This window comes from Chrysemys picta, chromosome 5 (assembly GCF_011386835.1).
Source record: "Chrysemys picta bellii isolate R12L10 chromosome 5, ASM1138683v2, whole genome shotgun sequence".
NCBI classification, from domain to species: domain Eukaryota; kingdom Metazoa; phylum Chordata; order Testudines; family Emydidae; genus Chrysemys; species Chrysemys picta.
Window position 1 is genome coordinate 26983960 of NC_088795.1, and position 25517 is coordinate 27009476.

General features: G+C 39.1%; 1 protein-coding gene across 6 annotated transcripts in view; it reads left to right on the forward strand.

The window, feature by feature from the left end:
- WDFY3 (WD repeat and FYVE domain containing 3) overlaps positions 1-25517 on the forward strand; it is a 289358-nt gene that overhangs the window by 111578 nt on the left and 152263 nt on the right. For all 6 annotated transcript variants that reach the window (XM_005292053.5, XM_005292052.5, XM_042856446.2 and 3 more), the window contains 7 exons: positions 4878-4987; positions 7699-7860; positions 10091-10283; positions 13074-13260; positions 16468-16634; positions 20375-20842; positions 24383-24484. In XM_005292053.5, coding sequence (XP_005292110.1) covers positions 4878-4987; positions 7699-7860; positions 10091-10283; positions 13074-13260; positions 16468-16634; positions 20375-20842; positions 24383-24484 — 1389 coding nt within the window. The remainder of the gene's footprint in view (positions 1-4877; positions 4988-7698; positions 7861-10090; positions 10284-13073; positions 13261-16467; positions 16635-20374; positions 20843-24382; positions 24485-25517) is intronic.

Below are 25517 nucleotides of genomic sequence, written 5' to 3' on the forward strand. Positions count from 1 at the left end.
CACATCTGCATGCAGTATTCAAGGTGTGGGCGTACCATGGATTTATATAGAGGCAATATGATATTTTCTGTTTTATTATCTATCCCTTTCTTGATGATTCCCAACATTGTTTGCTTTTTTGACTGCCGCTGCACATTGAGTGGATGATTTCCGAGAACTATCCACAATGACTCCAAGATCTCTTTCTTGAGTGGTAACAGCTAATTTAGACCCCATCATTGTATATGTATAGTTAGATTATGTTTTCCATTGTGCATTACTTTGCATTTATCAACATTAAATTTCCTCTGCCATTTTGTTGCCCAGTCACCTAGTTTTGTGAGATCCTTTTATAGCGCTTTGCAGTCTGCCTCAGACTTAACTATCTTGAGTAGTTTTGTATCATCGGTAAATTTTGTCACCTCACCATTTACCCCTTTTTCCAGATCGTTTATGAATATGTTAAATAGGACTGGGCCCAGTACAGATCCCTGGGGGACATCACGATTTACCTCTCTCCATTCTGAAAAAGAACCATTTGTTCCTACCCTTTGTTTCCTATCTTTTAACCAGTTACCAATCCATGAGAGAACCTTCCCTCTTATCTCATGACTGCTTATTTTACTTAAGAGCCTTTGGTGAGGGAACTTGTCAAAGGTTTTCTGAAAATCTAAATACACTATATCCACTGGATCTCCTTTTTCTGCATGCTTGTTGGCCCCCCTCAAATAATTCTAGTAGATTGGTGAGGCATGATTTTCCTTTACAAAAAACATGTTGACTGTTTTCCAACAAATAATGTTCATCCATGTGTCTGACAATTTTGTTCTTTACAATAGTTTCAACCAATTTGCCCGGTATTGAAGTGAGGCTTACTGGCTTGCAGTTGCCAGGGTCACTTCTGGAGCCCTTTTTAAAAATTGGCATCACATTAGCTATCCTCCAGTCATTTGGTACAGAAGCTGATTTAAATGATAGGTTACAGATGACAGTTAGTAGTCCTGCAATTTCACATTTGAGTTCCTTCCGAACTCTTGGGTGAATACCATCAAGTCCTGGAGACTTATTACTGTTTAGTTTATTTAGAGAGACAAGGTGGGTGAGGTAATATCTTTTATTGGACCAACTTGTGTTGGTGAGAGAGACCAGTCTTCGAGCTTACACAGAGCTCTTCTTCAGGTTTGTTTTAATTTTTCTAAGAAACATAAATCCTACGTTCCTTCATACTCTGGTGGTGGTTTTACACTTTTGCTGTATAGCTGTATCTTTCTTATCAGTGAACTTGATTGCAATTATAAGAGTTGAAGACTTAAATCTGTTTTAAGTGAAAGCTTGGATTCCGGATAAGATAATGACAGTGGCCCAGGAAAGATTGCTACTTACCCTAGATAAGTGGATTTTTAAAGTCCTGCCTATAACTAACCTTTAGGATTCTCTGTTAGTAACATATTTCAGGCTTCCTTCAGCTATTTGAGAAGTCAAGGGATGTGAAACTCTGCAGGATTCTCAATGACAGCGGATATTATCATTATTATGTTTGGTTGTGTTGATCAAATAAGTAATTTTGTGTTCACTTAATAAAAGGCTACAATAGAAGTATTACTGTCATGTGGCGATTGTGTAAATCCTTTTTATTTTTATTTCCTTTTTATTGGCTTTTGTTATGAACATTCTTGTGGCTGTCTGTGCTTTTAACACTTTTTGATTGTTTTGTCTTTACCTTGGATGTTTTGTTTCTTAAAGTTGCTCCAATGACAGTAAATACATAAATCATAGCTGCTTGTCTTCTCACAAGCTATATTTTCATGCCAGATTATATCCACCATTTCATTTATTTTGTTTGGGGTATAAATAATAATGTTTAAGGATTCAGAGTTACTGATGTAAGACCTCAGTCTCAAAATTCACATTGACAGTGTCTAAGCAAATGATACTTTTCTCAATATCATCACTAAGAGTAAAATTTTCAGAAGTACCTGAATCTCTTAGATTCCTTAAGTCACTTTTGTAAATGGGACTTGAAGTGGCTTTGGTACTTCTGAAACTTTTACCCTGATTCCCAAATATTGCTGATGTCACAAATGATGCAACTGTTGAGTGGTTGGATACCATAAGTTTCAAATGTAAGATAGGTTGCTCTGAAATCTGTATTGAGCCTTCTAGAATTTAGCTTAATTATCCCTATGCATCTGCTCAACTGGCTTTGGGTCTACAATTTTGGGGGACTGGGGAGGGCCGTCAGGTTTCTCTAACGCCTAGCATGGGGATTGAACCTACACAGAGCAGAATTGAAGAATATAAAGTCAGGCTTTAAATCACTTTACCTTTTAACCTATTCTTTAAGCCTTGCTTTGTGCTGATGAATCTCACCCCAGGATTTGGCCCGTTGGTTCCTCTCTCTGTCAACGGAAACAGTGCTTCCAGTAGTGTGTGTACAGAAACTACAGGAACAAAGCTGTGAGCCAACAGCTTGGGTAATAGAGTGCATTAGCAGAACAAATGTGAGCACTTAATTCTTCTATTACCTTTTAAACTCCCCATGTCTTTTCATTTATTTTAATTGGGGAGGTGAATATTTAACTGGGTTTGCCAGACTTTCAGGAAAGATGGCTTCACTGTGCACTAAGTATGGAAAAAGTTGACAGTGGAGTGTTGGAAGTCTTGGAGAGAATGATTTATAAGAGACTAAATAGACTATCCAATTCAAAAGTATTGTATATCTTCGTTTATAATGCCCTAATACATGTTGGAGTTTAATATTTCATTAAGGCAAACATTTTATGGTTTTATGCGCTGACCTGTGTATTATTTTACTACTTACTGTTTTGTTCCTGTTAGTTCGAGTTTTTTAGCCTCTTTATTAGAGGTGGGCTGAACCAAAATGACGGATCTAAATACCCCCTAATATTGGAAGAGTTCATATCCATATCTGAACTTTTCAGCTTGGAACCCTTATGTTTCTCAAGAATTCACTTCTGAAAAATGTTAAAACCAAAAGCTTAACCACAAAGAAAAGCCGTCCATGATAACCAATGAGAGTGGGGGGATAGTAGCAAATTTTAATGAATATGGAAGAAAAATTAATAGATTTTCTCCTTTTAAAACAAACATAGTTCACACTTGCTAACTTTGTTATTTTGTAGCTTCTCCGGAAAATATGAAGGATAGCATTGGATGTTTATTGTGATAATTTCTGCTGTGAAGAGCTGACTATGGTCAGAATGTGAAATAAATGGAGTCAGGGCTGGTGCAACCACTAGGGGAACTAGGCGGCCACCTAGGGCGCCTAGTGGTTGAGGGCGCCTAAGAGCCCGCTCAGGTGAGGAGGTGGAGTGGAGGTGAGCTGGGATGAGGGGGGTGCGGGGAGGGCTGCCCACAGTAACGGGGGGCCCACAGGGGAACCGCTCCCCACCCCAGATCACCTCCACTCTGCCTCCTCCGCTGAGCACACAGCCCCCACTCTAATTCTCCTCCAATTGGCGCCGCAAGCTTGGGAGGGGAGGAGAATTAGAGCGGCACCAGTGTACTCAGCGAAGGAGGCAGAGCAAAGGTGAGCTGGGGCGGGCTCCCCAGATGGGGTGAGCTTCTGTGTGGGAGGAGCTCCCCGGGCAGAGTTAGCTGCTGGGGGGGGGGGCAGCAGGCAGGGTTAGCTGCTGTGGAGGGGGGCTCCCCTGGCAGGGTTAGCTGCAGGGGGGGGGTAGCTGCTGCGGGGGGGAGCGGGGTTAGTTGCCGCGGGGGGGGGGGGGCGACTCCTCTGGTGTGGAGGGCAGGGGGGCGGTGTTAGTTGGGTGGAGGGGTAGCGCAAGGTGGAAGTTTCGTCTAGGGCACGAAACTTCCTTGCACCGGCCCTGAATGGAGTTAATATTTGAAAACAGACAAGGTGGGTGAGGGAGTTTCTTTTATTGGACCAGCTTCTGTTTGTGAGAGAGACAAGCTTTCGAGCTTATACAGAGTTCTTCTTCGGGTCTGGAAATCTTACTCAGGGCAGGTCTATACTTAAAATGCTGCATTGGTGAAGCTGCAGCACTTAAATGAAGATGCTCCTATGCCGATGGGACAGAGCTCTCCTGTCAACATTGTTAATCCACCTCCACAAGAGGTGGTAGAAGCTCACCCGTCGACATAGCGCTGTCTACAAGGGGGGATTAAGGTCAGTATAACTACATTGCTGGGGGGATGGGGGGATTTTTCAGACCCCTGAACGAAGTAGTTACACTGACATAGGTCTGTAGTGTATACCAGACATCAGAGTGTCACAGTTAAATTCAAGGTGGAACAAATTGTTTACTGTAAGTAGTTAACAAATATTTCAAGGGACCATTCAAGATGAAGTAACCTGTTAATACCCCTCCAGTCATAGGAAAGAAAAGGAGGGAGGGCAAAGCAGCTTGCGGGGGGAGGGTTGTTAGTGGGTTATAGATTGTTGTAATAAGCCATAAATCCAGTCTCTCTATTCAGCCCATGATTTTTATTATCTAGTAGAATTATGAATTTAAGTTCCCAGGCTTGTCCTTGGAAAGTGTTGTGCAGGTTTCCTCTGAAGATGAGGACTGATAGGTCAGATATAGTGATTGCTTTGTGGAAAGTGTTCACCCACGGGTGATGTGGTGTTTTGTCTTTTATCATTTTTATCATCTGTCCAGATGATGAAAATATCATTGATTGTATATCACACATATCATTGGTTTTGTGGTGCATTTGTGGTGTACCTCATCCAGTGCACTACATGCCCCAATAGCAGCTACATGGGTGAAACCAGACAATCGCTACGCTCTCAAATGTACTCACACCGGAAAATTCAGAGTTTAACTTAAATTCTGTGTGGCCTTTGTAAAGAAGATCCATTTTCCATGCTGCATCTGTTCACATAGTTGGCCTTGCTTTTTTTTTTTCAACAGAGGCTGCAAGTCGTGCCATAGTCCAGTTCCTGGAGATCAATCAGAGTGAAGAAGCCAGTAGAGGTTGGATGCTGCTCACTACAATTAATTTACTAGCTTCATCAGGACAGGTTAGTTCTTCTTTATTATCATGAAAACCAAAGCAGGAATGCCAAAATATTTCCAGGTGTGCAGCTTTCCTCGTTAAATAGCACATGTGAAAAGGGGTCATGGTAACATCCTACAGTGTTCTAATTCCAAAGCTTACAGGTCCTAACATCCTTTACATCTCCTTCCCATGTTGAGGTTTAATTTTATTATAGTGTCTCTGTAGTGATGCTAAATTTATGAATTGAAGTTGCCTAAAAGAGTTCTCTGGGGCTGAAATTTATGTCTGTTCCTAGCTCACAGATAAATATTTTTTAGGTAAAGAAGTCATAAATCAAAAGTGGCTTAATAGAAATTTCAGAGTCTAAAAAGTGCTTTCTGCACCTTAAAATCATTTTAAAACTGGAATAACTCAAAAAGTCTTTACTTTAGAAACAAAAAACAAACAAACCCTTGTGATCAGGTATTGATGATCTCTTTGGGGACTAGATCTGGTTAAAGATATAAACAACGAGGAAATATATTTTTTTTATTTTCTGTTAATGTATCATTTTTTAATTAATCTCATTTTCTGCAAAAGTTTTAAAATATTCACTGGTATATTTGTGGTAGTGCATGACTAATCCTCTAAGGGCTTGTTTGGACAGAGTTAGTTTGCTGCAAGTGGGGGTGTAAATCTACAGCACACTAACTGTCCATGTGGACCCTGCTGCTGCACACTAAAAGCTCTCTCATGCGCTTTAACCTACTACTGTTTCAAATGGAAGTAGGTCAAAGAGCACTAGGGAACTTCTAGTGTTTATGGACCCTGCTACTGCAGCTAGTTGGTGCTTGGTCCACTAATATTTTGTGGATTTACACCCCAGCTTGCCATGCACTAACTCACCCTCTCGGCAAGCTCTAAGTCACATGATGGTGTTTATTCTCCATGACTGGATAAACTGAGGTCAGGTCTACACTACACAACAAATTTGGTAAAAATACGTCGCTCAGGAGTGTGGGAAAAAACACACCCTGGAGTGGCGTAGTTATACCAACTTTAACCTCCTGTGTAGACAGTGCTATGTCAGCAGGAAAGCTTTTTCCACCGACATAACTATCGCCTCTCACAGAGTAACTAAGCCGATGGGAGAGACCTCTCCCGTCAGCTTAGAACATCTTCATCAAAGTGCAGGTGTGCCGATGCAACGTTTGTAGTGTAGACCTACCTTGAGACAAAATAGGAGAAAATACATTTCTGGTAAGTTGAGTTTGGGGAAAAAGTCTTTTATATTTTGAAACCTTTGGAATTTGGAAATATTTTCACTAATAAATCAGCAGTCTGAATACTCAAACAATTTATAATTTGGTCCCATGAATAACAATGGGGTGAACTCCTTGTCTTACTTGTAAATCTTTTTTGTTATCTAACCACCTATAATGGGGAATGTGTACTTTGAAAAATATTAGTGAGAAAAATAATAGATAGGAATATTTGAAAAGAATATAATGATCTGTGCTACCAAACTAAGATCTCACTGTGAGGATGAAAGAAAAGAACATGCAAGATCCTAAGATATCCATAACAGATATTAGTCTTTGAGATGCTGATGGCATCTTGACCAACTGTCCTTGTCTCTTATCCTTATTCTGTATCCTTCCATACTCTTGAATTATGTATGATCATTAAATTTGTTAGCCCTTAAGTACCCTAACTTAGAATTATCTGCTTTTGGTATGCTGATTCCTGCAGAGCATGTGGAATTTGATTTTGTCCCACATGGATATGTTTGCAGGCTACTTCGAGCATCTTACAAGACAAAGAATTTGGGAATAAATAGTACCCCATTCATGGAGGCCACACTATATAAAGAGATAGTGAAGCCAAAGGCAATATGAGCTGTATTAATGAGTCTCTGCTGGCTGCCCTTCTGACACATTGGACAATTGCATGCTGTCGTCTCTCTGCTCCCTGATTATCTGTTCATATATCTTACCAAATCATCCCACCTACTTTACAAATAATACCAGACCCCACCTCCCAACTTTTCCATTCTCCTCCAAATGTTTTCACACTTTCTTCCACGCTGTTCTGTATGCATGAAACAGCATAAAGCCAATACCTTCTCCTTCTAATCCAATCACACTTCTGTGATGACTGTAAGAAATATCCAACTGATGAGGTCTAGATTGAGGGCCTGAGGGGATTGCTGATTTTTACATTATTTTAAAAAGCTTTATAGTTTGTAGTCGCTAAGATCCATCAAGCTGATATAAATGATGCTCTTATCGTTGTTGTTGTTTTTGTCTTCCATTCCCTTTTACTGTTTGTTACATTGTTGTCTTGTCTTGTGGTAGGGATTGTGTCTTCCTATGGCTCTAATCCTAATTGGAGCATTTAGTGTTATTGTCATATGAATAATTAATGATTATTTTATTACTTTTGATATATTTAGACCTTTTTCTGAGTGTTGTCTTGTTTTTCCTCTCTTTTTTCCCCCTGTTTTGTAAATGTTGAAGAATACGTGATTCATCAGTACTGCAGTTTGGACGCTTGTTAAATTTATAGGAAGGAAAAGTTCAACGTTTTATGCAAGCTTCTATCTGTGTGACTTCCATTAAAGGCAATAATTTGCATAATTAATCATTCTTTCAAAGAATACAGAAAGTCTTGAATTTAAAAGAAAATTGTTGTATTTTTAAAAAATTCACTGTTACAATATTGTGAAATGTTACTGGCTTTTCTGTTTTTCAGAAAACAGTGGACTGCATGACGACGATGTCGGTGCCTTCCACGCTTGTTAAATGTCTATATCTGTTTTTTGACCTTCCACATGTGCCTGAGGTAGTTGGAGGAGCGCAGAATGAGCTACCTCTAGCAGAGCGCCGAACGTTACTACAGAAAGTCTTTGTACAGGTAAGAAGATAATATAGGTGTTGAACATGTAGACAGACTTTTTTCTCTTTAAAAAAAGGGGGTGAGGGGGTATGGAAAGAGGAGGCTTTATCAGATATCTCCAGAAATTGCTATTGATCTGGGCCAGTAATTTCACACATTGAAGTTATTTTTCGCTATTTCTTAACAGAGACAACAGTTTGTTAGCAAAATGAATTTCCCTGCCAGCAGAGTTGAGATTGAGTACTTTTTTTCTCAGAAAATATTTTGTCCTCACAAATGAGTGTAGCACTTGTACTGGGCTGCTTAAGAGGGATGATATGCAGACCACTTCCTCCCTCTCCCTCTCCCCCCCCCCCCGTTCGTCTTTTATGTCTTTAGCCATGACAGTCATTTGAGTAAGTACAGTAAAAATAAGCAGCACTTATATTAATAAGTGGACTATTTAAAAACATGCCACCTTTATTTCTAATAGAGAAATAAATCACCTTTGTGTGGCAGAAAAGGGAAATCACTATTGTGGCTTTCCTGAATGAGTTAATTTAAGACGTTTTCAGCAGAACAGAATGAATTGGTTAACTTAGTGCAGTTTAGTCTGTGTACTTGGCTTGGAATTTAACTTCACCACTTTATTCTTTTTTTTTCTTTTCAGTTATATAAATAAAGATGGATGTTACCGCTGCATTTTATATAGCTTATACAATTATCTTTATTCTGTTTGTCAATGGAAGGAAGAGGGTAGACAGCATATTTTTTTACCTTAGAAAAGGTTGTATTATGTTTATCTATCAGCATCTGATTATAAACTATTATATGTCAGTGGATATATCTATTCATGCTAGCTCCGGTGTTCTTTTGTGCAAGGTGCTGTGCTCCCGCAACTCCTTTTGGCACACAGTACCATTTAGGATTGGCGTTATGGGTTTAAATATCTGACTAGATAAATTAAACACAGTACATTTTCATGGTAATAAATTTTGAGTAATTAAAAATGTTGAGATGTTGCACTTAATGAACAAATGTTCCTGGAATATTAACTTTTTGGTGTGCTGTTCTTTATAAATGACACTTCGAATAAAAGGAAGAAGCGGGGGTTCTGTACCTTGTTTATGGAAAATAAAACTGACTGAGTCACTTGGTTGTCTCAGTTTGTAAAGGGAAAGCTAACTTCCCATTTGAAAGAGTTGAAATATCATGAATACACCTTTGGCTGTTTCTCTGTCTTGTAAAAGGTTTTTTTGATGAGGCTTCATCTTCCTAGTGATCTTTTCAAATCTTAGCCTTTGTTAGTTTGGCCATACATAAATATATTTGAGATACAGTAAGTCATTGTGGTGTTAGACAGTGTCTCATGGGCTCTTATTTGTGTGCTGCCCAACCCCCCTCCTGTCCATTCTTGAAAACCTCTTTCCTGAATTAAAGTAGTACTTTCTATCCAGACTAGCTGGCATGACTGGGATCTGAGTTTGAGCCTGGGTTCTGCTTTCACTTACTGCAGCACTAAAGAACCATGGGATATGGCCCCAGGAGTCCTAGTAACACATACAAGGCAGCACAGCAACTCGGGTAGGGCTTTGCAGTGTGGCTGCTTGCTCCTGGCCAAGGCTAACTCAAATGCTCAGACCTGGGTGCTGATTATCCAAGTTAATTCTGCACCGAAGACATACCCAGAAAAAGTAATCTTACCTGCCCCAATTATTTGCTTGCTCTTCATTTGGCCAAGGAGGCATGGATGCTGCTCCTCCTGTCCCAGCCAATCAGTGCTCTTCATGCATTAGAAAGCATTAGAGTAGTTAGCTTGTTAACGCCTCTATCCCTGTTGCAAGAGTTGAACATGCTGTCTAGGCAACAATTCTAGTCTCTGGCAGACAGTGCATAAATGTAGCATATTTAGGACTCAAACTCTGAGCCCCACGTGGCAGCATAAAACACTTAAAGTAGTCTGCTAGTTTAGCACTATTCATTACATTTTAATGGGCCTGAGGGGTGGAATAACCATGAACATTTAAAGACCTAATCTTAGTCTTATTTAACATGGATGAAGGTAATTAGGGCTATTCAGGAAGCAACATGCAAGGTAAAGAACTGCACATTACTTTGCTAATGATTATAACAGTTCTATTTGGATGATCTTTTTTTTGTGATCAGTTTGTATAAAAGTACCAATGAACTCTACCAGTGTAGAATTCTGCTGTTAAAAATTTTACTGTCCCTTTGCTGTTTTAATAATTTGAATCCCTTATTGTTTCAGATCCTAGTAAAATTGTGCAGTTTTGTGTCGCCGGCAGAAGAACTGGCTCAGAAGGATGATCTCCAGCTTTTATTTAGTGCAATAACCTCATGGTGCCCTCCCTATAATCTGCCTTGGAGGAAGAGTGCAGGGGAAGTACTAATGACCATATCGCGTCATGGCCTTAGTGTCAATGTAGTGAAATACATTCACGGTGTGTATCTTATTGAGAGAGTGTTTTTATTCTTTTGTTCCAGTGTATGTATTGCTCCCTTCATCCTGTAGTTTCTGTATATAATATAGCAAAAACTAAAGTACTTAGGAAGATTTAAGAGTATTTGTATACATCTGTGAACTTAAGGTTAAAATGTCATCAGAATTGTTCTGTAATAAGATTAGAGAGGTTCTTGTAGATAACCAACTTCACATGTTTGTTTTTTTCCCCCCACTTCAGTTTAATGTTGCAGAGCACAGGTTCTCAAATGTTTTCACAATGTGGAACATGTTAGTGAAGAGGGTGCTTACACTAAAAAAGTAATATTAAGAAGCTATTTGTGATGATTGTAACTGGTGCTGGTGGCATCAGTTTGTGAGGGGTGGCTCCTATTTCTCTCCTGCTTTTTGATGTAGCAGTAGCCCCTTGTGGAGGCAGGCAGGCTAGGCACTTCTCATTTCCAGCAGCATGTACAGGCACTCTACTTTTAAATAAAGACCCTGGACATCTGTGAACCCAGCTGGGCACAAGGAGTGCCCTGTATTCTGCAGGTTCTGCCAGTGTTCGGCATTTAAATTACAGCGAGTAGCTCTTAAATGATATAATCTTTTAAAATAAATTAAACTTTTAAACGGGGGTGGGAGGGCAGGCACAGCATCTTTTAGCAATTGGTAACATTAAGTTGGTTGTGAATACTCCCTGGAGAACATCTTCTTAAGACTCTATGAAATTGTGCTAGCAGATTTTGAAATATGTAACCCTGCTTCCATATATCTCATGCAACACCACAGGAAGTTTTGTCTACAATGTTTCTCACACTAGCCATTCACAAATTACAGAAGACTCCCAATTCAGCCTAAAAAGAAAATAAAAAACAGAACCAAATGAGTTCCTAATTTTGCTTTCAAAGAATAAAAAAAAAGTAAGGAGCCTAATGGCAACAGTGGTAAGCGTTTTCAAATATGACTTCAAAGGGGGGACAATTGTTCCCAGTTACACCAAAAGATACATTATGGATGTATGTGGCAGGAAAAGAAGATATCTAGTTTGTGATTGTACCAGTGTCTGTTGTTTTACTGATAGCATGTTGCATGATATAACCTGGTTGGCCTATTAAGAGACACATCGATAGTGCAGTGTTCTTTATCATTTAAAAAATTAATCATGTATCGGGCTTAAAAAAAGCAAAAGTCTCTACTGCCTCTTTTTGGAACTGAACCTGTTCATGACAGTAAACCTGATTAAAAGATGACGGTGTCTCGTAAGGGAGTTACATGATCTGTGGTCTGTGTCTGATGTATAACATTTTGTGTAATGTCATCCAAGATAATACATTAAGGAATGTTCTTTCTGAGTGCCTGTTTTGAACATCCATACTGCAGCTGGGAGAGAGAGATGGATGTTGCAGCTTGGGCTCTCAAGCCTACCTGCCTCCTTGGGTCTGAGCTCTGATGGCTAGCCCAAGTATCCATCAGAGCCACAATGTTCACACCACTATTTTTAGTGTGCTAGTTTGAGCTCAGCTAGTGAGAGTCTGTCTGCCCAAGTTGGGAGGCTCACTCCCAGCTGCAGTGTAGATGTACCCACCTAGGAAGATATTCTGTATCTGCCAGGTGATGGTGAGCTAAGGCTTGGCTAACTGATGCAAGGCACGTGAAATAAAGAATGCACCCATAAATCTAGCCACAAATATGGGGCAGCTGTTGGTCAAGTTTTGTCCATGTGACAAGTGAATATGGATTAATAATATCCAGTTCTGTGTCACTGCAGGATGGGAGCTGAAATAAGACTTACTGCCCTGTTTGTGTTCAAGGATCTTTGGCCATGCAGAAGGTCCAGCCACACTATTTCCCTACCAGAATAGCAATATGAAAGAAGACATAGAATACTGTATCCAAGCATATCGCAAGAGACAACACTAAGGGTTTTCCCTTGAGTCAGTAAAATAGTAGACATGGTGTTTTTTAACAACCTAGAGGAAGGAAGATATTTTATAATTGATTTATTGTAATTTGTCAGGGTTTTTTTCCTTTGACATTTTACTTCAAAATAGTAAATTTAATCTTTGTTTTATTTTCATTATATTAAAATTTAAAGTGCGAATTAATGACATGTATGCTGAGCCCCTTCTGGAATTAGCTTCTGGGAATAAGTGTGTAATGGTTTTTATCAACATGCTCAGCCTTGAACCTCCTGATTATTAGACTTTTACTCTATAAAGAGGACTGCTTCCTTGGACAGTTTGACAGTTTTGATAAATGCCACATGAAGCTGTTAAACATTTTAAAGGGGCTTCATTAAAAGTCGCACTTCTCTTTGAAATTATCTTCTATGTTGTAATACATAAGATTATTATGACTAAAGGGGATTCAAGTGAAAAATAAATTGCTCTATTTTCAGTGGGTTTACATTGTGCATTGGACAGTGTAGTGTATAGTCAATTTCACTTTTCCCTCTGTAGAGTCTGTCAGTTAGGTCTTTCATACAGCAATAGGAGGGAGAAAAATATTTACTTACTTCTTAAATATAATAAAATGTGATTGTAAGACAAAAGGGAAGGATGGGGGGAGAGAGAAAGGGGAGAGTGAACAGGACTAGAGTTTAGATGTATCCTGAAGCCACTTCCTAAACTGGCTAGATTTCAAGCTCAGTGTCCCTTTAAATATTGTGTGATAATAAACGATTACATAACTGTTACTTCATTTCTAAGTATATTTTAATAATCAGAAATGATGTTTTTAAATATGTATAATGATGGGGAAAAACTGTTTCTTAATTGTGTCCTTACAGAAAAAGAATGTTTGTCCACCTGTGTTCAGAACATGCAGCAATCTGATGACCTTTCTCCCCTAGAAATAGTTGAGATGTTTGCTGGGCTTTCTTGCTTTCTCAAAGATTCCAGTGATGTATCACAAACACTGTTGGATGATTTTAGGATATGGCAAGGATATAACTTCCTCTGTGATCTCTTGCTCAGGTATGCAAATAATATTTTTTCTCAACATATTCTCTAACAGATGGAGAGCATATTAATGTACCTGAATGCATTTTTAGGATCTAACAAAATGCAGTGAGGATATTGTAAATGATAAGGTTATTCAAAATGGGGATAATGATCCTGACACTGTGATGGGAGTATGTCAAAGTGCATTACAGAACTTTTAGTGCTGTAACAGTGTCCACATGGGACGTTACTGCACAGCAAGTTAGTGTGCTGTAGATTCACACTGTGGCTTGGTGCATGTTAACATCCCATGTAGACAAGCCCTTAATTATATGATGTTATTACGGCATCTGTTAAAATCTTTACTAAGAAGTTTGGACAAGCCAGCAGGTTTTGGGATGCACATTATGGCTTGTGCAAATTAGCTAAACAAATAAATAGGAGTGAACAAATAATACATAAAATAGCTTTCTATTTCCTTTTTCTGTATGTTACATTCTAGTTAATCCGCAATTATGATAGAACCTTGCAGGACAGAAAGCTTTAACAGCAAGGTGCTGTCGTTAAGGCTCTTGTTACTAAAACTTCACTTTTTTTACAAAATAAACTATACTAAATTTACTAGTACATTAGAAAGTATTGTCATAAAACTAAAATTGTCTAGATGAACAAAATTTTATTATGAAGCATGATATATTTTATTTGTGTTCTTATGTTCAGTCAGAAAATTCAGAAATCAGTAATAGCTCCCTCAGTTGCCAAACCATGTCTGTTTGTTTTGAATGCAAGCTCCACCTATTTTGCCAATCTATATGGAAGTTCAGATTGTAAGAAGCATGTATTGCCATAAAAAAGCCAAAACTATTTGAAAATGAAGGCTACAATTTTCAAACTTGGTGCCTGAAGTTAGGCACTAAAATCCATAATTGTGAATCTAAATAACTGTCCTGATGTTCAAAAGTGCTAAACAGCCAAGCTCCAGTTGATTTCAGTAAAAGCTGTAGATTGGGGTCGGCAACCTTCGGCACGTGGCCCATCAGGGTAATCCGCTGGCGAGTCGCGAGACATTTTGTTTACGTTGACTGTCTGCAGGCATGGCCCCCCGCAGCTCCCAGTTATCGCAGTTCGCCATTTCCCGCCAATGGGAGCTGCGAGAAGTGGCGGCCAGCACGTCCTAAAGGTTGCCTACCCCTGCTGTAGATGCTAGTACAGGGGTGGGCAAACTTTTTGGCCCGAGGACCACATCTGGGTATGGAAATTGTATGGCTGGTCATGAATGCTCACGAAATTGGGGGTTGGGATGCTGGAAGGGGGTGAGGGCTTCGGCTAGGGGTGCGGGTTCTGGGGTGGGGCTGTGGATGAGGGGTTGAGAGTGCAGGAGGGTGCTCCGGGCTGGGACCGAGAGTTTCGGAGGGCCAGGAGGGGGATCAGGGTTGGAGCGCAGGAGGTCATCATGGGTGTAGGCTCCGGGCAGTGCTTACCTCAAGCAGCTCCCGGAAGCAGCAGCATGTCCTCCCTCCGGCTCCTATACAGAGGTGCAGCCAGGTGGCTCTGCGCACTGCCCCTGCAGCTCCCATTGACCAGCAACCAGAGCCCCCTGGCTGCCCCTACTTGTACTTGCAGTTACATCAGAAAATGATTACATAAAAATGGCAGCATCTTAGTCAATAGATTTGTCTTTCTTCCTTGTGTATATTGTTAAACCTGCTTTCTTTTCTAATTAAAACAGAGCATTTTATGTCCTCTTTGCTTGTTAGCACTGCAGACCTAGTGCAGTTGTGACAGAGAGTAGGATATTTTCTGACTGGCACACCAGAATTGTCTGCCTGTTTTTATTATGAATCTTTATTAATGATGTTCAGGGATGCCAAGAGGGGGGGGCAAGTGGGGCTTCCTGCCGCAAGTGAGTACGGGAGGGCATCCTTTCCCCAACCTCCCCGCACTCACCTACGGCGGGAAGCAGAGCGACGCGGCCCCAGCTCGCTCCACTCTGCCACTTTCCAGCCGTGGTGCTCTGCTTCTCGCCGCAGGTGAGTGCGGGGAGGTTGGGGAAAGGACGCCCCCCGTACTCACCTGCGGCAGGAAGCAGAGCGCCGCAGCCGGGAGCTGGTGGAGTGGAGCGGGCTGGGGCCGGGCTGCTCCGCTTCCGCCGCTGCTGGTGAGTTCCAGCGGGGCGGGGGGGATCCCTTCCCCCAAACCTCCTCCTGTGAGTGACACAGCTGGGGCCGGGGCCAGGGAAGCAGAGCGGGCTGCTCCTGGCCCCCTGCTAATCCCATGGGCCACTCTAGGACTGTGGGGCCCCCAAAAGTGCCCTGGGAGGGAGCCCCTGACCGCCCCTGAGACCCTTAGCCCCGTATCCAACCCCTCGGCCCTGGATTGGCCCGGCACCCTTAACACACTGCTCAGAGCAGCGTATCAGAGCTTTACCATGTTGTATGCAACCCGCATTATATCGGGGTAGAGGTGTAATTCTAAGGTTCTATTGTATATTGTGATTTATTATTTTTAGGATAAATTATTTTGTTTTCATCCTAAAGCTGTCCCCTGTTCTTTGGCCCCTAATTATGCTGAGCCTTTTCCACTCTGTGAAGATTTAATACCTTTTTTATTTTTTTTACAGTAACTGAATATAATAAAATATCTTTGTACACTAATGTTGTTAGTAGTGATATCGTTTATTATATTCTTGGTATAATAATTTTTTTTACAAAGAACTGCATTTCAGAGAGTTTCATATAAAACTTCTGCAGTTCTCTTGTGCTGTGTACTTAAGAAGTTTTGTATGTTGCACAGCTGTCTTTGAAGTACTCCTTTTATGTATTTACTCTGTCTTATTTCCTCATCTGTAAAATGATGATACTTCCTTTCCTTTCATGTCCCCTGTTGACTTGTCTGGTTAGTATTTTTGGGGTCAGAGATAACCTTTTACTATGTGTTTAGCATATTGAAGCCCCAATCTCAATGTGATTTTCCAAATGCTACCATAATACAAATAATAATGTTTAATCAATTGAATACTATAAAACTTAGAAGAGAGTTTAAAATATGGAAATGTGGTGAACTCTAGCCTTTGGATTCAGAATTTTCGGTCACTAAATCTGCCTCTAAAATTAACATCTCTCCTTAATTTAAGAAAAAGCAAAACTAACTAAATAAATAAACCTCAGATGAGTTTGAGTGAATGGTTTATGTTAAAGTGAATATGTGCTAATATGGTCTGTTGTACTGTATGTTCTTTAGATTAGAACAGGCAAAGGAGGCGGAATCCAAGGATGCTTTGAAGGATTTGGTTAATCTGATAACTTCACTGACAACATATGGTGTCAATGAATTAAAACCAGCTGGTATTACCACCGGGGCACCTTTTCTGTTGCCTGGATTTGCAGTCCCACAGCCTGCAGGCAAAGGTGAGTTTACTGTTTGTATCACACAGAGCAGAAGTCTTATTGGGGGAGAAATTTCTGGTACACTACAGAAACCATTTACAGTTCATGTTTCTTCTATCATCAGAATTAAATATTGACTTTAAAAGGTGATTTTGCTTAATTGCTAGTATCCAGATGAATATAAGGGAGGCAATTTCTCCTCATTTAGCTCCAAATGCTGAATCACCTCTCTACAAAGTACAAATTAAATAGATCCTCCCTGCAGATCTTAAGAGTTTGGATACATATAATTTATAGCGTGATTTTAATCTGATTTTGTTAAACTGGTGCAAAAGGCTTTGCGGAGACTGTTTGGGTTTTTTTCATTTTAAAGCAAGTTTATTTTGTTTTAGCTTAAGTCAATTAGAGAAATGTATGCTAAACAGAAATGAATCCTCCACAGAGGGGTTAGTATCAGTTTAACTAAATTAATATGAGTTTGGGTGAGACGACTAGGTTTAAGTAGTAGTAGGAACTTAAAGGGAATATTCCCTTTTCTTTCTTTCTTTTTTCCCTAGATTTTTTTACTTACTTACACACACACACACACACACACACACACACACACACACACACACACACACACACACACACACACACACACACACACACACACACACACACACACACACACACACACAGTTGCACCCGTTTACTTGAAATTGATTTTATAAACAGATTTAGTTAAATCAGTTCAACACCTTTATGTGGAGACTCTTAAATTCATTTAACCTGTTTAATGTCAGTTTAATTTAACATTGATTTTTTACTCAATGAAGCTAAAAGGATACACACCAGATTTAAATTGGTTTAAGAATGCCCACATGCATTTTGCACTAGTTTAACTAGCTTGATTTAAAAATACACCTTTAGTTAGACTGGTGTAAGTTCTTGTGTAAACAAGGCCTTAAAACCTTGGTGAGGAGGCTGAGAAGCTAATCTGCTCCAATTCAACTATCTGTAAGTTTTAATAACACCTGGGACCCCGACAGGCCTCAGACGTTAGTGAGAGTTAGGCTTGTGGATCCATCTAGCAGTAGATCTGCTAGTTACTCCATGTGTGGCTTGTCCCTTTCTGCCCAGCAGAATGGTTCGTGCTGTGTTTAATACTTTACAGGCTCATGGAGGAGGGTCTTGATTCTGGTGCTTGTGCTATGCCTGTTCCCTGGATACAGTACCGGTTTTTAGGCTCTGTAGCTGTCCATCTTTCTTGCACATTTCATGAGCTCTCAATTAACTTTTCAACATCTTTCATTTTAAAACAATCATGGAATAACTAGTAATTTAGAAGAGAAAAATTAATGTGTGGCTGTGCAATGCAATATTGGTATTAATGCTCTTTATTGGATGTTTGTACAGTATATACAGTTGTTGCATATTACATTTCAAAAGGTTCTGTTTTCAGTCTTCAAGGAAAGAATGAAATGTGGCATTAAAATAACGGTCACTTTTGTTTAAGAGACTAAAGGAGCATAACAAATTAAGATAGTATTCAGTGCAAACATAATAAATCTGTGCTCTGTCTCTCTTGAAAAATCTAAAAACAAATTACAGGTTGATTAAAACAAATGTTTTCAATTAGTATTTGAAAATAAAATGATCAATGATATATACAATACATAGTAGTTCCAGTTTTTATTTTTAGAAGATCTTATGAAGTTCTTTTGGAACTGAATTTTAATAGATGCCGCACTTTTGGATTTCAGTCTCATACTTGAGATTCAAAGCCACAACTCTCAAACAAAAGATGACTTCATACTATGGAACTCTTCACAGAACGCTGCAAGTTTGTGATTAAATTGTTTTAAAGTTGTTTTGTACAATTTATAGCCTTTACTTAGATAATTAAGTTACCTAAAGAGGTTACTAAAGAGGTTAACTGGCTTTCTCAAATTTTTACCGTTAATTTACTACTATGTAATTCCTTCTTAAATTTTTCTCATCCACTCCTCTCAAACATCCCCATCCTGCCCAAGAAAACCTGTTAGAAGGCCAATAGTAGTATGTAGACTTTTTGTGCAGACAGTGTAATTCTGTGTATGATGGGTTAGACTACATGACAAGTATTGTATTACACAAATTTAACACAGCTCATGAAAGTGTTTGCAGCAATTATATTCTCTGACCCCAGTGTACTCTGATGTTTGGACTAATGAGAGTATTACAACATTAGAGAGGTATCCGTCCAGTGCAAAGAAAAATCTTTTCAAATATTGCAGATCTTGGCTCAATTTTGCATTTATTAATCTTGACTATATCAGAGAATGAATGAGGGTGTACTTCCAATATCTATAGCCATTTGGATATGGAGGTTGAGGGCTTTCCCCTCTTTTCCTCATCCTTCTGTACTCAGATATAAGACAGAGAAACTATCCTGTTCTTCTGCAAGTGATTGTCCATATACACATTCTGCATATGTGCATACGCCCAAGGATCCATTAAACTCCAGACATATAATTGTGCCACAGAATTTCCCCATGTAGACAAAACCTTAGCTTGTTTGTGGTTGGTCTCACCAACCACTATAATTCTGTCACCACTGAGGGAAGCCTAACCCATGTTTCCAGGACCAGCCTCCCAACATTGAGATAATATGAATCGAAGACAAGTTGATTGTACCATGTGCCTGTACCATCAGTTCAAAGCTCAATGTGTCGGCACAAAGTGAACTGCACAATTGCGTCAAAGGCCAAAAGTGCCTGTGATCTGCTTATGACTATTAACTCCACATCCCCTCTTAACCAGCCATACAACAAATAACTCCATGCCAACTTATGGCCCTCTGCGACAATAACCACAAAGGAAAAAAGGGTAGAGGGAAATAGATTTTTGCAGCAGGAAAGAGTAGATTAAAAGAGGACACTCTCTGCCTGTTGCTTTTACTTTAAAGGAGGGCATTTTGTTGGCCAGCCAATCCCAGCTCTTGAAAGAATCCCTGGGAATTGGGTAAGAATAGCCTTCCTAAAGGAGGGCCACCACTGGCTGGCAGCATCTGTAGCCAACTCAGGGATGTAATGCCAAACCCCTTGGTCCTGCAATCTAGTCTAACTCTCTTTGTTCCACAAGTGACTTCCAAACTGTTCAGAGGTGGGGGAAGTTAAAAGAATGTGCATGTTACTGAGCTTTAATTTGATCAACACTTTTTTGTTATGGCTGGCATTACTACTTGTGATATTATTGAGAGGTTGTTGTGAGAGAGTTGCTGCCGCATATCGTTCCAAACTCAGTCTGCTTGCATTACTATAGGTGACTGATTGGCACACAGAACATGTTACAGTTGGCGCAAAGTTTTCCATTATGGATCAAACATAGTGCTTTTCAAAGAAGTAAATTTCCTTTCTCAACTATGACCTACTCAGATTTTTAATCAGTTAAATTGCATTCAGATTTTTTCATGTTCATTTACCCTTTGATCATTTAAAATACTATATCTTTCAGTTGGTTCACATACCAAAGTTTATTTTCAAAGAGAAATGCCATCTTAAGCAACAATAAATAATAGATCTTTCCATTCAGAATTGTGAAATAAGTGGGAGGAGTTCGTTTAAAGGATGTCTTAGTGTGTTCTTGCTCTTTGAAAAATCCATTTTAGTAGAATTTGTTTCTGCTTGTTGGGCTACAGAGAACAAATTGTTTGTTTGTTTAATTCATATTTCTTCCTTAATATGGTCAAGCAAATGGGTATAAAGAATTTTGTTTTTTCCCCTTGTTTTCTATTGTAGGTCATAGTGTGAGGAATATACAAGCTTTCTCCGTCCTTCAAAATGCATTTTTGAAAGCAAAAACTAACTATCTTGCACAAATTATTCTGGATGCCATTACAAATATTTACATAGCGGACAATGCCAACTACTTCATCTTGGAATCACAGCACACCTTGTCCCAGTTTGCAGAGAAAATTTCCAAGCTTCCAGAAGTGCAGACCAAATATTTTGAGATGCTGGAGTTTGTTGTCTTTAGCTTGAATTATATTCCTTGTAAAGAACTGATTAGTGTCAGCATCCTCTTAAAGTCCAGCACGTCTTACCAGTGTAGCATCATTGCAATGAAAACACTTCTTAAGTTCACCCGTCATGACTACATCTTTAAGGATGTCTTCAGGGAGGTGGGGCTTCTGGAGGTGATGGTAAACCTTTTGCACAAATATGCAGCCCTTTTGAAAGATCCCACTCAGGCTCTGAATGATCAAGGTAGAGTGTTTTCTTTGCTTTTATTTATGTACATGTTTTTGGATGCTAAAAGAGGCTAGTGTTGGTTAGCAGGGCTAGTTCTGGTTAGTTGGGCCACCTGGGTTCTGTTCTCAGCACTGCCAATGAATTACTATGTGATGTTGTGAAGCTCACTTAAACTCTCTGTGCTTGTTTTCTTGTGTAAAATTATGATAATGTTTATCAATCTTTAGAAAGTGCTTCGAGGTCCTCTAATGAAAGGTACTATATAAGTGCAAAATATTTATTAAAAATATATAGTAGCTGGAGTTTTCCACTTAAAAAAAAAACCCCTAATGTATCATTATATTTAGGTTATTCTAGTACAGGGCAAAAATTAACAAGTGGGGAATGTCCTCTGTATGATTATATATTGTCTTTCATCCCAGTTATCACAGTAGTTTACAATGTGGCCCTAACGTAGTAAAGTACTTTTGAAGCATAGACCTTTATTCTTGTATGAAGTCCCAATGAGTCACTTTTTCTCCATGTGAGAGTAAGGGTCCATGTTTGCAGAGCCCTTTCAAGCTCTGTGGGGCTGTATTGCTATAAACACACAAACAAATTTCTTCATCCATCTCAGGTGTTGAACACTTCTCACCTATGCCATGTAACAGTTTAGGGTAACTTGATTATGTTTTCTAGCTGAAACTATATTTTACTTGTCTCCATTCAACCTATAACATGTCTAATGAATTTTATGCATCTGTTACCTGTGGCATCTCAGCATGTGATATCTAGATAAACTATTTTAAACTGCTCAGACCATAAGTAACCAGCAATAGTTCATAATCAAATACTTGATAAAAAAAATCTACCCTGCACCAGGTCCTAGAGATTTGTTAATGTGAGTGGGGGTGGCCTACTAGATGAAGTCCTAAGCCTACAGCTCCCACTGAAAAACACTTCCGTTCTTAAGAGTGCCTATCTAGAGTCTGTCAACAAAAGGATCAAATTGACATTTGGATAGGTCACTAGGAGCAGTACACTTACTCTTGTGAAAGTGCTATGGGATCTTTAATAACCACCAAAGCAGTTAAGATATGTCTTCAATCAAGCAGCACAACACACCTAAAATACTGTGCTTGGCATTGGTTCATCTCACACGCTTGATGAATCACCAGCACCACTTAATGCAGTGCACTGTGATTTTTCTTGGAAGCTTTCTCTATGTAAGAATTGAATAGGACAAACTCTGCACACTTAAAAATGTATGGTATTACAGCATCAGGAAGTAGAATTATAAACACTGAAATAAGAGATACAGGTGCAATGTCTACTACACAGTTGTCAACCTCTTTTCATGGTTCACTTTTAAAACAAATTTCTGACTTAAACTTTGCATACCATTTTGTAAGAAATGATTAGTTGTGCTGCTTGTAAGTCCAAGAACGAAGGAGAGATGCTAATTTTTTGTGTGTGTGCGCTTCAGACCACTTTGGTAACTGTCTTATTTTAGGAGGACTTGTGGCACCTTAGAGACTAACAAATTTATTAGAGCATAAGCTTTCGTGGACTACAGCCCACTTCTTCGGATGCATATAGAATGGAACATATATTGAGGAGATATATATACACACATACAGAGAGCATAAACAGGTGGGAGTTGTCTTACCACCTCTGAGAGGCCAATTAATTAAGAGAAAAAAAACTTTTGAAGTGATAATCAAGCTAGCCCAGCACAGACAGACAGTTAGATAACAAGTGTGAGAATACCCACAAGGGGAGACAGATTCAATGTTTGTAATGGCCCAACCATTCCCAGTCCTTATTCAAACCGGAGTTGATTGTGTCTAGTTTGCATATCAATTCTAGCTCAGCAGTTTCTCGTTGGAGTCTGTTTTTGAAGTTTTTCTGTTGTAATATAGCCACTCGCAGGTCTGTCACTGAATGACCAGACAGGTTAAAGTGTTCTCCCACTGGTTTTTGAGTATTTTGATTCCTGATGTCAGATTTGTGTCCATTAATTCTTTTGCGTAGAGACTGTGATATATGCCATCATGTGCCAGCAATGCCCCTCTGCCATGTACATTGGCCAAACCGGACAGTCTCTACGCAAAAGAATTAATGGACACAAATCTGACATCAGGAATCAAAATACTCAAAAACCAGTGGGAGAACACTTTAACCTGTCTGGTCATTCAGTGACAGACCTGCGAGTGGCTATATTACAACAGAAAAACTTCAAAAACAGACTCCAACGAGAAACTGCTGAGCTAGAATTGATATGCAAACTAGACACAATCAACTCCGGTTTGAATAAGGACTGGGAATGGTTGGGCCATTACAAACATTGAATCTGTCTCCCCTTGTGGGTATTCTCACACTTGTTATCTAACTGTCTGTCTGTGCTGGGCTAGCTTGATTATCACTTCAAAAGTTTTTTTTCTCTTAATTAATTGGCCTCTCAGAGGTGGTAAGACAACTCCCACCTGTTTATGCTCTCTGTATGTGTGTATATATATCTCCTCAATATATGTTCCATTCTATATGCATCCGAAGAAGTGGGCTGTAGTCCACGAAAGCTTATGCTCTAATAAATTTGTTAGTCTCTAAGGTGCCACAAGTCCTCCTGTTCTTCTTTTTGCGGATACAGACTAACACGGCTGCTACTCTGAAACCTTGTCTTATTTTAAATATAAAGAAGGAGAGGATTCTTTTATTTGGTTATTGCAAACTCCTGCTTCTCTTCTGTTTTAATAGATTTTTTTTTTAAGTTAACTTTCCAAAAAGAGCTGTATTTTCATGCTTGGGTGGAGAGTGAAATGTTTTCTTTCAGTAGAATGAGAGCATGAGTGTCTAACGTGGTGATAAAAGTTGTTTTTGTTTTGGAAATGGTTAACGGTTTGTGTCACCTACTGCAGATTTTAATTGTTAGGGCTTATCTACACAAATGTTTAGTTTGTGGCGAGCTTGGATGTGAATCTATTGTGCACTAGCCTAATGCTCACTGTCTGGGTGGACTCTGCTGATGCCCACTAACGGTTCATTAGAGTGCACTTTAATCTACTCCCGTTTCAAAGTAGGGTAGATCAAAGCACATTAACGAACTGTTAGTGGGCATCAGCAGGGTCCATGCAGACAGTTAGTGCACGACACACTAGTGCATGGTAGATTTACACCCCATCTTGCTGCGAACAAAATATTTGTTTAGAGAAGCCCTGAGGAAAATTGAGATGACTTAACTAAAGGTGTGAAATTAAAGCACATTAAATTCCTGTGTGGATTAAGCTAAAGCAAACTAAGGCAATTTTACTGAATGAGAGCATCTACAGATGGATTTAATGTATTTTAACTTCACACCTTAAGTTAATTTGTGGCAACTTTCCTGAGTGTTTGTGTGGATATGCCCTTAATGTGATTTAAAAGTTTGTTAGAGGATGTTTTTTGTGTGGAAGCCAAAAAAAAAAAATGGGGATTGGTGAAAGGAACAAAACTTTTTTTTTGGTTTTGTTTTAAGATTAAAAAATAAAGTCAGCTTTGTTGTTTTCAGTGCAATGAACTTTTGAAATTATTTTCTAGGGGATTCAAGAAACCTCAGTTCTTTTGAGGACCAAAAGCAGCTAGCTTTATTGGTTATGGAGACCTTGACAGTACTACTTCAAGGATCAAACACAAATGCAGGTAATTATAGAAGTTACGTCAGTTATGATAATTCTGGACTCTGAAGTGCATACTTAAAAAGACATGATTTAAATGAGAAGTATTGACTGATTGGGCTAAATGTAAAATTGTCTGCATCACATATAATAATTTTGACCTTGAAATACAACATATTAATAGTACAGCACTTTATTATTACATTCAGTTTCTATGGTCAAAGTCTACTGATGATCTTTTCCCTGAGTCATGTATTGACTGTCGTGTGCTGCAGGAATTGAAAATATAAATTAATGTGACCTCATAGTTTTACTTTGTTTCCGGTTATATTTTTAAGAGTAAAAATCTATATAATGCATTAAAACAACATAATGAAAGGACTATGAACAATTTCAGTCTGTTTAGTTATAGAGTTAGGTTTACCTATTCAACTTTTTACTAAAAATAAGCTATACGTATAGTTTATAATATAAAATAGGAGCACCTTACTGAATAGTTTATTTGCTACTTAAATTACTGGATATTCACACAAATCAAGTAACTGAATGTATAGATGACTAATTAAACACACCTTGTCATTTACTTGAGCTTATTCCCAATTTGCATTTACCTGGTGTGTGCTCAATTACATGTGTATTTTTGAAAATTAGGCCATTTTCAAACTCACATTATGTAGGTTACTTTATTGTATATCAGACGGGTAGCCGTGTTAGTCTGTATCCACAAAAACAACGAGGAGTCCTGTGGCACCTTAAAGAGTAACAGATTTATTTGGGCATAAGCTTTCTTCGGTAAAAAATCCCACTTCTTCAGATGCATGGTGTGCTTCCTCGTTGTTTGTGTATTTCATCCTCAATCTGTATCTAATTTACATATATGTGCCCTATATGTAAATAAGAGGGAGAGGAAGCTGATAACTCTTTCAAATCCTGCCTCTTGCTGACCAATTAAAAAAAAATACACTACAGAAATTAGCAACTATAGGCCTAAAGCTCTTTAAAATGTCTCTACTCCTGCCCATTTCTTTTCTTCAACCCTCACCTGTGTTTCAAAGAAT